The 13,210-nt window shown below is 34.6% G+C and overlaps 1 protein-coding gene across 1 annotated transcript in view; it reads left to right on the forward strand.

Moving 5' to 3' along the window:
- The first annotated feature begins 536 nt into the window (after positions 1 to 536).
- Positions 537 to 13,210, forward strand: part of LOC106879338 (cytochrome P450 3A6) — a 31,356-nt gene continuing 18,682 nt past the window's right edge. Inside the window, exons 1-4 of the mRNA XM_089342438.1 lie at positions 537 to 640; positions 5,794 to 5,890; positions 8,987 to 9,039; positions 11,027 to 11,123. Of these exons, the coding sequence (XP_089198564.1) occupies positions 567 to 640; positions 5,794 to 5,890; positions 8,987 to 9,039; positions 11,027 to 11,123 (321 nt within the window). The 5' untranslated portion in view covers positions 537 to 566. The remainder of the gene's footprint in view (positions 641 to 5,793; positions 5,891 to 8,986; positions 9,040 to 11,026; positions 11,124 to 13,210) is intronic.

Below are 13,210 nucleotides of genomic sequence, written 5' to 3' on the forward strand. Positions count from 1 at the left end.
AATGTGTGTGTGTATATTGTATACGTAAATATGTGTGTGTGTGTGTACATAGATTTGTGTATATATGTATGTGTGTTCGTATGCCTGTGTATGTGTATGTGTGCGTCGACGTGGAGTTTATAGTACTGTGGTTATCTATTTGTTACCAGGTTAAACAACGTACAGAGCAAGTTAACCTTTCGTTGAATCAAATTAAGCAACCATATTAGGTAAATATAAGATATATTATACATCGAAGGATTGTGTAAATTGCACTGACTGAAAATGCAATCGCCACAGTTATTTCGTCACATGTTCAAAGGAAGGGGTTGGAAAACTAGAATCAATGAATGATAAAACAACAACACTAAAGTGGGCGAAGGAGAGTAATGTGACTGAGGTAGTGAGCGGTAAGCATAAAAGAAAGAGAGAAGCAGTCAGAGAGAGAAAGAAAAATAGTGTAAGAGATATGAATAGATTTTTGAGAGGGTGAGAGAGGTGTATAAGAGTGGTTTATCTTAGAAAACTGTTAATATTTGGCATACGATTATATAAACACTTAATTCGCTAACAAGGCAAGAGTAACGATGGATGTGTTCGGCTTGACAGATTATGCCACTACTTTGGCACTCGTAGCTGTGCTTATTTTAACTTTCTATCTGTGAGTATTGCATTTACTTCCAAACTAAAATTGCTGATTTATATAATAACCGGAATGGTGTCCCCGTCTCCGTTGTTGCTCCTCACTAAGTTTCGGCTCTTCACGTTCCGCCCTTTTTCCGGTGTCTTGTGATTCACTCAAGTGTCTTGCTCGAAATTGAACTCACAACCTCTAGATGGCTGCACTGCATTAAGCGCCTTTATCCACTGCATTATATTCGTAGACAGTGCCAGGTTTATAAGGCAACTGAAGGCTGGAGTGTACTCAGCCGAAACGTAGTGAAAACCTACGATTAAAATAATGAAACCACTTCGACTCATACATAATATTAAAAAAAAACTACTTCTCTCAGAAATACAGAATTGTAAAATTACTATGTAGACACACACACACACACACACTATATATATATATATATATATATATATATATATATATATATATATATATGCATGTATCCATACATATATGTACATACCTACATCTATATGTATACATACATGCATATATGGGTACAGAACATAAAAAAAAAGCAAAACACAATTAGAAACGAAAACAGAAAAACGAAAACAGAAAACGAACTTTTTTCGAACATCGAAAAAAACAAACAGAGAAACGAGGCATGCAACATAAAGAGTACATCCCTTCGACGATATGAATTATATTGTCCTCAGTACATAACTGGTTTTATTTTTGTGGTCTTAAACGAACGAAAAGTAAAATTTGTCTTGGTGGTTATTTAATGTATGACGTATTACACAATGCATTTCATAAGGACGCAAAATGTGTGATAGAAAAAACGTTTTATGGTTTGCACAGTCATTGATACAGCGCTAGCAAAGCAGGGCAGGTGGTAATGATCTTTTCATGCAAGTTAATGAATTGTCTCTAGTTTTTCTTCCGCTACCAGTACAGTTTGGACAGGTGTAGGGTTTCGCTTTGTTGTTGAAGCAAATATTTATATATATGTATATATACACTATTTTATATTGAGAATATACTGTCTATTGACTTTTTATACATACTAGGCCAGTGGTAGTGAAATTTAAAAAAAAAACTCGCTACCCTATATATTTTATGTATATATTTTTCATTCCTTTTGAAGATTGCTCTTAAATGTGGCTTTGGTCGTTTTGACTGCTCCTTCTAGCGTGTAAACACTGCTTGCTGAAGGCAGTTTTCTCTTGTGTTTAAATGTACACTATTTCATATATCTATCTATCTATCTATCTATCTATCTATCTATCTATCTATCTATCTATCTATCTATCTATCTATCTATCTATATATATATATATATATATATATATATTTATATATATATACACACACATACACTCACACACACACATTAATGCTCACATATATATACATATACACACACTCACACACACATACATATATATACATACATACATATATATATATACATAGCAGAAATGAAATGGTACACTATGTATGTATGAAGTAGTTGTATGCTGTCAACTTAACGTGACATTCCCCTGAACAGTAGTATTATTCCCTTCAAGGGACTGTCACAGTAAGTTGACAGCATACAACTACTTCATACATACATAGTGTCTGACACACAGACAGAGATAATGTGAGTGTGTGTGTGTGTGTGTGTGTGTGTGTATAGTAATAAAAAAAATGGCAATCCATTGATAATCTATAGATATTTTAATGCATCGCGACGGATTAGTATTCTCCGTGGATTATCATTGTTATTGTTGTTGTTGTTGTGCTTGTTGTTGTTGTTGTTATAATTACAACATTTATACTACATTATATCGGCGAACTCGGTACAATCCCATAAAACTGGTATGGCTAGTCGGTATCGTTACGCTGTAGCCGACATAAGAAAATACCTTTTATAGGCATACACATAAAACATTGTGTATGTACCCTCCCCACCCCACACACACAACTGAAAACATTGTAGTCAACAAGAAGAACGGTTGAATACTTATTTTTTAATCAGCAACAATTGTTTCCTAGCAACGTAGTTCTCCAGGTGTGCAGGTACTTGATTATGCAACTGTTTCCCTGCATTATGAGATCTAGTTGTGTTTCCTCAGGTAAATATTGTGTCCATAAGTTTGTAATCCTCGGCTTCGAAAAAATCTCCTCTGTCATGGCCGGAATTTAGTAGTAGTCATTGAGCTTATGAGGCTGTGTTGTTGCTGAAGGACTCCCTAGACACAACAGACTATATATGTATATATATATATATATATATATATATATATATATATATATATATATATATATATATATATATATACATGTAATTACTTCGGGACTAATGTGTTTGTCTATTAGTGAGTCAATATGTTGAGCAAAGCACTAGCAGAGTTTGGGCCACCTGGTGTCAACCGCTAATAAAGCAGGTAAATACCAATATGACTGCCAAAACTCAATATTTTTAGTGGGACACTATGTATCTGACGTGATCCAGACTACAGAAATTGATGCAACGCAATAGGATGCACAGCATTCCACATAAATGCCAGTCGCAGGATGAGTAGAAACGATTGTGGTACGGAATAAAGACTAATATGAAATCCAACTTGTTTCCTTAATTGATTACATATATATATATATATGGGTGTGTGTGTTTTATATGTGTGTGTTTGTGTGTGTATATGTGTGTGTGTGTGTGTGTGTGCTTCTGTTCCTGAGTATTGTTTTACACATATATACATATGTATGTTCTTATGTATATATATATGTTCTTATGTATATATGTATACATTTATCAAAATATATAATATTATTGATCCATTAGAATCGATCTTATTGGTTTATGAGGGGATATTCAATAATCGGACAGAATATTCGATTATCTCATAATTGTGCCCGTGACATGTGGCAGGAAAGGCTACATGTGTGTTTAAAGAGGCAAGTCTTTTTTACAAGTGTGCTAAAATGTATAACGAATTACCAAAACTGTTGTGCTTCCTTAACGGTTCAACACTCCGCCCCTATACTCTATGTGGTTTGAAAAGAGCGATCACATCTCAATATATGTTAGACCGCATTACGCATGTTTGCACAAGTTGATTGTCAACATTACGTAAATAATTAAGCGGTTGGGCAATCGGTCGAGTGATTGTGCAATCTTGTTAATTATACCGAAATAGCGTGCCAATCAGATTACATCATAGCGCAGTCAGTTTGTGTTAGTGACGACCAGCTTATAGCGATGCGTTCATAAAGTTTCAAATTACGTTTTGAATTTTGTGTCTTTCTGATATATATATATATAATTCAATTTTGGGGAATTAATCGATATGTGGGTATTCTATTGCAGATAATACAAAAATAACCTAATGAGTATGTCTAACAGTAAACTCATGGTATCAGTTTGCACATCACGAAATAATACTTAAAGTATATAACCAAAATTACCAGCAGGGTATATAATATACTTCATTAATTATATCCTACTTTAGTTAATACTTATATTTATTAAATATGAAGGAACTACACGTGTTTCAGTATTGGAAGATTACAATATATATACATATACACAATTGTACACCTATATATATATATATATATATATATATATATATATATATATATATATATATATATATATATATATATATATATATATATATATATATATATATATAAATACATATATGCAATCGTCAGACTTACAATTATTCCAACACATGTTCAGGTTCAATTTCAAACTATTATATATCTAATTTTACATCCCATCAAAAATAAGGAATACAATTAAGCATAAACGATTAAAAGTTAAAAATAAAAATTATATTTTGTTATATTAAGAATTAAAATTTATAAATTATACATTATAAATATGAATTTGTATATATATCAATCATGTAAAATCAAGTATATGTCAAATATAATATTCATTTGAATATGTCAAATATAATATGTATTTGAATTTTTCTTGCTATATATCACATTTAAAGACAGACATTAATCTTATATCTCACATTTCTGTATTTGACATATACTTGATTTTACATGATTGATATATATATACTAATTCATATTTATAATGTAACATTTATAAATTTTAATTCTTAATATTACAAAATATAATTTTCATTCTTAATTTTTAATTCTTAATTTTTAATCTTTAATGCTTAATTGTATTGCTTATTTTTAAAGGGATGTAAAATTAGATATATAATATTTTGAAATAGAACCTGAAGATGTTTTGGAATAATTATAAATCTGACGATTGCATATATGTTTTTATATACATATAATAAAGTGTGCTCGATTGAAAAATATATATTGCAAGCAGAAGCGCGCCTCTATGATATCTAGCAGACGAGGTGTCCAGTACTGAGGAGTGGCAGAAATAGCCCGAAACCAGGCCTGGTCTACTGGACCCGTCGCTAGAATGTAGTAAAGGTTCGCTCCCCTGCTCGCAATTTACCGGATGCAGCTGTGCATCATTAATCGGAGCAGAGTCCACTCGAACGGACAGCCGTGTTAAAGTGGGTACGAATAATACGTCATTAAAACGACTGCAATGATCTCTTAGAGAGATTTTAGAACTAACATTTTTGCTTATATATATATATATATATATATATATATATATATATATATATATATATATATATATATATATATATATATATATGGGAAGAGAGAGAGAGAGAGAGACACACACACACACACACACAAACACACACACACACTCTCACACACACACACAGACAGACACACACACACACACACTAAAACACACACGCACAAACACGCACGCACTCACTCACTCACTCACACACACACACATTTACTCACAAGGTTCTGATCGGCCCGAGGCTATAGTAGAAGACACTTACCCAAGGTTCAACGCAGTGGTACTGAACCCAGAAGCATGTGGTTGGGAAGCAAGCTTCTTACTCCACAGGTTATATATATATGTATGTATGCATGTGTGTATATATGTATGTATGAATGTATGTATGCATGTTCTCTTTCTCTTTTTAATTTTTGAGTACATTTTGGCCAGGCTTGGTTGCAAGCTTGTGAAGTGAAGTATCTTGTTTTAATAATCAACCCCTAAAGTTTAAGAAGCTCTTGCAGATTTTTATACATGTGGTCAATAAAAACATCATTATTAATGTATTTCATTTATTTTTCTTCGTTAGGTTTGGAAGAAGAAACTTTTCATATTTCAAAGAACTCGGTCTCTCTGGTCCCGAACCTATTTCTCATCTAGGAAACATGATGGAAATGAATAAATTGGTAAATTCAATTTCATTTTTTCTTGTTTTAGTTTTTCTTGCCACAGTGGAATAACTCTGTGCTTTCGGCATGAAGTCTCTTCTTGAACTCCCTCAAAACTTCCATAACTTCCTCTTTGTTGGTCATCTGGCCAAAAAGACCCCAGTGAGTGTGGATGATGCCCTTGCTGTTGAAAAAAGAAATCACCAAGTGCTTTCTGGTGGACTTGCTTTACACAGCCTTGCAGGGTCTGAGTGTGCCAAGATGCTTCCACTGGGCACTCTATCTCTTGGCCACTGGATCATAACAGTAGACCAGCTTCAGTCACAGGTCATCCTTCTCTATGTCACTAAGCAAATTTTGTGCATGTTCAGATCTTCATGAATAATTCCGTGTACAGTTACCACACCAATTCCAAACTCTATGTTTATTGTCTTTACAGACATCTGATGGTCTCCACTCAGAAAATTGTGAACTTTCTCAAACAGCTCTGATGTTCTGACATCCCTCTCCCTCCCATATTCCTCATTGTCTCTCAGGGAAAAACAGACTTGGCTCATACAACTTAATCCATAAAGAGTTTGGAGCATTTCATAAGTGTAGCGTTGCTCCCAAGTTTAACACAGACCTTTATTGCATAGCAAGCTCCCAGATGTCCTGACTGCATTCAGGTCAGTTGTGACAAGCAGTGTTTAGTAGGTTGTATTCAAAGTGCGGTACAGCCGTCTCCTTTAACATGGAATATAAAATAGTTGGCAGGTTAGCTTATTAGGTATATAGTAATGATATATTAAAATCAAAGTAATCCAGGCCAGATATAACTGCCTCCCTTGAAAAATATCTCAAACCTTCTGGAAACGTAATCTTGTAAAGCATTCGAGATGTGAATGTAATTGTGATCGAATACAAGAGAATACAAGAAAACTCTATTTCTTAACCTCCCAGGGTCAATAAAATATAATACCAATCCAGTATTTAATACTCATTTAGAATGTCATAAATATAAATGGGATTATAAAAGAAAAAGTGAAGCAAAATTTTCTTTAACAAGAGAAAGACACATTGTACAGTGGAGTCCAAGATACACCGCGGCTGAAAAATAGTTGTCTATATCTGATAGCATATAAGACAAACCATTTTTCTTTGCCAAACAAATGTCAAAAACATCAACGTGGGTCCTATGTGCAAAACTGGGCCTCCCATAAGATTTAATGTGTTAAAATCTTTTTTCTGCAGAAGTTGTGGTGCATCTTATATACTCAGGCCTCTTTCATACTTTCTGTGTTGTAAGAAGCTTCCTTCCCAACCACATAGTTCTGGGTTATAATGCCCTTTATATAAATATATATATATATATATATATATATATATATATATATATATATATATATATATATATACATTTACATATACATATATATATATATATATATACATACACACACACACACATATACACACACACACACACACACACACACACACACACACACACACACACATATATATATATATATATATATATATATATATATATATATATATCTTTGTTTGTGTGTGTGTGTAGGTGCATGTGTGTGTATGCGCGCGTGTGTGAGTTACATCTCACTGTCTAGGTGAACAGGACAATATTCCTCCTGATCAGAAGCCTACTCCATCACAGGGTGACCCACTGACAGCTGAGTGGACTGGAACAACATGAAAGGCAACATGTCTAACCACTAAGCACTATACATTCACATCTTAATACATAATACTTAAAACATTCCTATGTGCTTTATTATAATATTTCAGATAGAATCAGTGATGTTATTAGGTCGTCAAGTATGAAATTTATGGTAAGGTATATGGTAAACTTTGACAGCTGCTCATTTTGCCCCACTATTACATTTTGACAACCTTTATTTTTTGTTAGAACGCTGACACATCTATTTCTTTATTCCAACTCATTTTGCACTTCATAAAGTATTTATAAATCGTTTTTTGCTATTTTTGTTTAAGGTGGATAAGTCGGAAATTCGTACATTTTTCAAATATGAGTTCCTTCTTAGAAATACAGCATCATAGACAGCTCGGAATATTAATGGATTATTTCATTCTAATGTTATTACACAGCAGACAGTATCAAATTAGGTTGCAAAATTTCCTTCTGGTAACTTTGACCTCACAAATGAGCAACGCGGTCGACCCGAAACAAAGGTGGATAATGACTAACTGAAAGCCACCGTCGAGTCAGATCCATCTCAAAATACCAGTGCATTACTGTTGTTGTTTGGTGTTAGCAAGCAAACAATATTGACTCACCTAGTTCAAATGGGTAAAGTGAAAACGATGGATAAGTGGGTTCCACATAAACTCAATGAAAATCAGAAACAGCAACTTTTGGAAGCCTGCATTATGCTACTTTCTCGTCACAAAAATGAATCCTTTTTGAATCGAATTGTAACATGTGATGAGAAATGGATCCAATACAACAACCGTAAATGGTTGGACAAAGACGAGTCACCAAAACAGTCCAAAAAGCAAAATTTATCAAAAGAAGCTGATGGTGTGTGTTTGATGGTCTGTCGCAGGTGTGATCCATTATGAATTCATTAAACCTGGCCCATAAATTACGGCCGAAGTATACTGCAGCCAACTGGACCAAATGATGCAGAAACTTACAAAAAACAGCCTAGATTAATCAACAGATCTACTCCTATTTTATTACAAGACAACGCCAGGCCACACATCGCAAAAATGACATTGGCGAAACTACAAGATTTGAAACTGGAAGTTCTCCATCATCCACCATTCTCACCTGATCTTGCCCTCACTGATTACCACTTCTTCCAGAATTTGGATAACTTTTTCATAGAAAAAAATTTAATTCCGACGATGCTGTAAAACAGGCCTTCCAAAATTTTATTGACGCTAGATTGCCAGGCTTTTACAGTTACGGGCTGGACAAGCTACCGCTGAAATGGCAAAAGTGTATTGACGATATGGGCACATACTTTGATGAATAAAACTATTCCTTGTATTTATAAAACATTAGCAAACTTTTTTTCATTTCTACAAATTTCATACCTGACGATCTAATATTAAAGTCGTTCGTTTATATTTTTATATTTTCAGGGTTTTACTAAAGTATTCAAACACTGGAGGGAAATCTATGGTGACGTATATGGGTAAGAATGATTTCTTTGTTACTTAGATAATTGAGAAGGGTTTAGCAGAACAAATTCACTTTGGCGGTGAGGACGGAGATGAGTTGTGAGATTCAGGGCAGAGCCCTATGAAAATAGGCAGGTGCAGCGTACACACACTCACACAGGTGCACGTACACACGCTCACACGCACACGCACGCACACACACACACATACACACACACATATATAAATTGGCAGCGGAACATATATCTGAAAAAGAATCACACTCTAAATGTCAGAGCAGTAATGTATTTACATGAAGTTAAATATACAACCGGTCACAGTGTGACTAATGGTTTCGTATCCACAAAGCGCTTAGCCTTATAGACGACTCTTCTGACTCTAATGGCCGCGGGCATATACTCTGTCTTCAAACAGGATTTAGAAAACTGTTACATTCAGTTAATTTTTAAACAAGAGAATATGATACAATGCCTAAGCCTTAAACAGAATGCGTTATGACCCTTAGACCAGTGTGGTCAGCAAATCTTAAGGACCTAAAGGCGAATAGGGGATCTCCACCCTTGGTTGGTTCCGGCCCACAAATATTTTAAACATTTCTAATCAACGAACTGGGAATCCCACATCTGGGGCAGGTAGAATTTGAAATGGGGGCCCGGTTTATAGATCTTGTGTCATGAGTTTATGAGAGACCCCTGATCCAATGAGTCTTTAAGGATCCTTGCCCTCTCTGCTATACAAAGCTTGTATCATCTGCTCTTCGGCTGCTTTATGATCCAAAACTTAATCCTCGCTTCACCGTGCTGCGCAAAAATCAACCTTGTACTAAGCTTGTATGTTGTTTCATCAACCCACGAAGGTTAAAAGTCTAAGTTGATCTTGTCAGGATTTGAACTCAGAAAATAAGGGACAAAACGTATACTGCAACACATTTTTTCTGATGCTCTGACAATCCTGCCAGTGTATTTCCTTGATCTAGAGTTAAAGTAACTGTGTTTTATTAAGGTACAAAGCAGGCTATTTTGAGAAGGTGGGTTTCATCGATTGAAATGCCTCCAGTACTTGACTGGGACTTTGTGTTATCAACACCAGCGAGATGAAAAGCAAAGTTGGCTTCAGTAGGATTTGAACTCAGAGCTGCAACACACAGCATTTATTCCAATGTCCTAACAAGTGTGCTAGTTTGCTACCTTGACCAGGGCTGAAAATAATTAATGTCTAAAGTTTAGTATGGATTTCATGAATTTTCATGGTATGGGAGCTGTCAAGACAATCACGTGCAGTTCGTGACTTGTACTTTATTTTATCGACCCCTACAGGGTTAAAAAAAACAGATTTTACTTTGGCTGGATTTGAAATCAGAACACTAAATACTGCAAGTAATTTATTCTGATACTCTTCAATGTTTATAATCATCCGCTTGACCTAGGGTTAAAATAATAAAAACAAGTACAAGTCATCAGAGGGTGGATATCAGTCAGTCAGATGTCATCCTTGTGTCCAAGGGTCAGCTTACCTCCAATTATCTCTGTGTTGTGCTCAACCAGGCTCTTGTTTACAGTTCATTCTTTGATGTCTTTGATGGCTTCTTGCTTCCTTCCTCTCTTCACCACTTGTCAGGATGGTCTCTTGGAATGACTCACGAGGCATGTTTGGTCCCAAATATGACAAGTCTATGAACTTGATTCTCAACAAGAAGTGTCTATATTTTCAGCTTTTCTATGACTGCAGCATTTGTTACCCTGTCTTTATAGCTCATCCTGCCCAATCTGCTACAGATCCACATCTCAAACGCTTCTGTATTTTAATTCATAGCTTTGTACATTGTCCAAGTTTCTGTAGATTTTAAACCATTTTTTACCAAAAATGTAAGACAGTTACATATTTGAAAATCGTTGATGTCTGTTAGCTTAGAATTAACCAGAGATCAGCGAACAACAATAACAATAAAGATGTATATTAATCACATTCTCATTTCTGAAACAATATTTCTGTTTTTGGCAGTATGTACTTTGGAGTAGTTCCAAATTGTGTTGTAACTGATCCAGAATTTGTCCAAGAAGTTTTAGTCAAAAGATTTTCAAACTTTGTCAATCGAACAGTAAGTAATATAATCTTTTATCTTCTTTCTTTTTCTTTCCCTTGCGTAGAAACAAATTTTGTGTCTTGGGAGGGTCATTACACCAGTGATAATAACACACTCACTGGTTCGATTCTACTTCTCCATTATTAGTCAATTGCTTAAATATGTAATCAATTAAGTAACCAATTGTGTATTTAATCGAGGTGTTAAACAAATGACCAATTAGTCAATTGATCAGATATCCTATCAACTGACTAATAATAAAGAAGTGTAATTGAACCCGTGAAGGTGTTGTTATTGGCGTGATGACTCTCTCTAAACATATCAATTTAATATATTTTATATATCATAGTGTATTCACAACTGTGTATAAAATTTCATGTAATTTTACAAGAAAATTTCAGATACAAGCTATTTTATAATTATACATATTAATCAACATACGGTATTTGACGGTATAAAAGACACATAGAATTCTTTGATCTACATCAATTTCAACAGAACTGGTGGCGGTGGTAGCAATGACAATGATGATATTAATGACGATGTTGATGATGATGACTATGACGATTATTATTTTTATTGTTGTTGTTTTATTGAGTAAGAGAGTGGCATATACAATCAAAGTGACCCTTGGGTACAAATATATGAAGCCCAATATGGGTCTCCAGTAGCCATTTAACCCTCATTAATTATATAATAATTCATTCATTCGCTTATGGTTTATGTCCCCACTTTGTGTTGTGTGTCCCTGTGCTGTCCCCTCTGTGTTTGGCCCTCAGTGGCCAATAAAGAAATTGAGCGTTATTATTATTATTATTATTATTATTCAGTAGTTTTATTTTTATAACGTACTTTCACTTCACTACCGAGCGCAGCTCTGTGCGCCTTGGGTATGTGCTGTGGTTTGCTGTGGTGCTCTTATGTTTACTGTATTGAAAGTGTTTTGCGTAGAATGTGTGCAGTACCCAGTAGTGCAATTTTCTGTATGTTATATATATTTGTAAGTCCTGGTGTTTTTGTTATGTATTTGTCTGAATATTTTTTTATTATACCTAAGGCACCTACTATGATAGGAATTGTTTCTGTTTTTAGATTCCACATTCGAGTTATCTCTATTTCCATGTCTTTGTATTTTGAAAGTTTTTCCATTTCTTTTAGAGAAACGTTGTCATCTGCTGGTATTGAAACATCAATTAGAAGGCATTTTTTTCCTTCATGATCTTTGACAACTATATCTGGTCTATTTGCCTTAATTTCTCTATCTGTGTGTATTGGCATATCCCAGAGTATGGTTGCTTTCTCGTTTTCTGTGACCTTTTCTGGCGTGTGTTTATACCATCTTTTTTCTGTTGCTATTCCATAATGTTGGCATAGCTTCCAGTGTATATAGGTCCCAGCTCTGTCGTGTCTGTGAATATATTCCTTCTTAGCCAGGACTGGGCAGCCAGAGATAATATGATTTATTGTTTCTTGTCGATCTCCACATATTCTACAGTTACTTGTTATATTTCTTTTCATTATGTGTTTTTGGTAATTTCTGGTGGGGAGGCTTTGGTCTTGTGCAGCAATTAAAAATCCTTCAGTCTCTGCTTTGAGTCCTGAGCTTCTCAGCCATTGCTGGGATTTTTCTCTGTCTATTTCTTTCGCATTTAGTTTAGCCCAGTATTTACCATGTAGGGGCTTTTCTTGCCATCGTTTTATCATGGTCCGTTGCTGTTCTAGTTTTAGTTTGGATTTCATTTGTTTTATAGCTTTTGTTGTTTCTTCTTCTTCTTCTTCTTCTTCTTCGTATTTGTTAGGTAGATTGATTTCTTGTTTGTATTTGTCAGCTTCCTTAAATACTGAAAACAGTTTTTTGTTTTGCTCGTGTTTTGTGGCTATTTGTATTAGTTTCCCTTGCTTCTGGAGTAGGTATTTTTGCAGTCCTATGGTGGTTATTTTATAATAGTTTTCTAGCTGTATAAGACCCCTGCCACCTTCTGTGCGTTGTATATATAGCCTTTCTATGTCAGATTTTGGGTGGTGCATCCTATATCCTGTCATTATTTTTCTTGTTTTCCTGTCTATTTTACATAGTTCGTTTAGTGTCCAGTTAAGGATGT

The sequence above is a fragment of the Octopus bimaculoides genome, chromosome 26 (assembly GCF_046866305.1).
Source record: "Octopus bimaculoides isolate indiv1 chromosome 26, ASM4686630v1, whole genome shotgun sequence".
In the NCBI taxonomy this organism is placed as follows: Eukaryota; Metazoa; Mollusca; class Cephalopoda; order Octopoda; family Octopodidae; genus Octopus; species Octopus bimaculoides.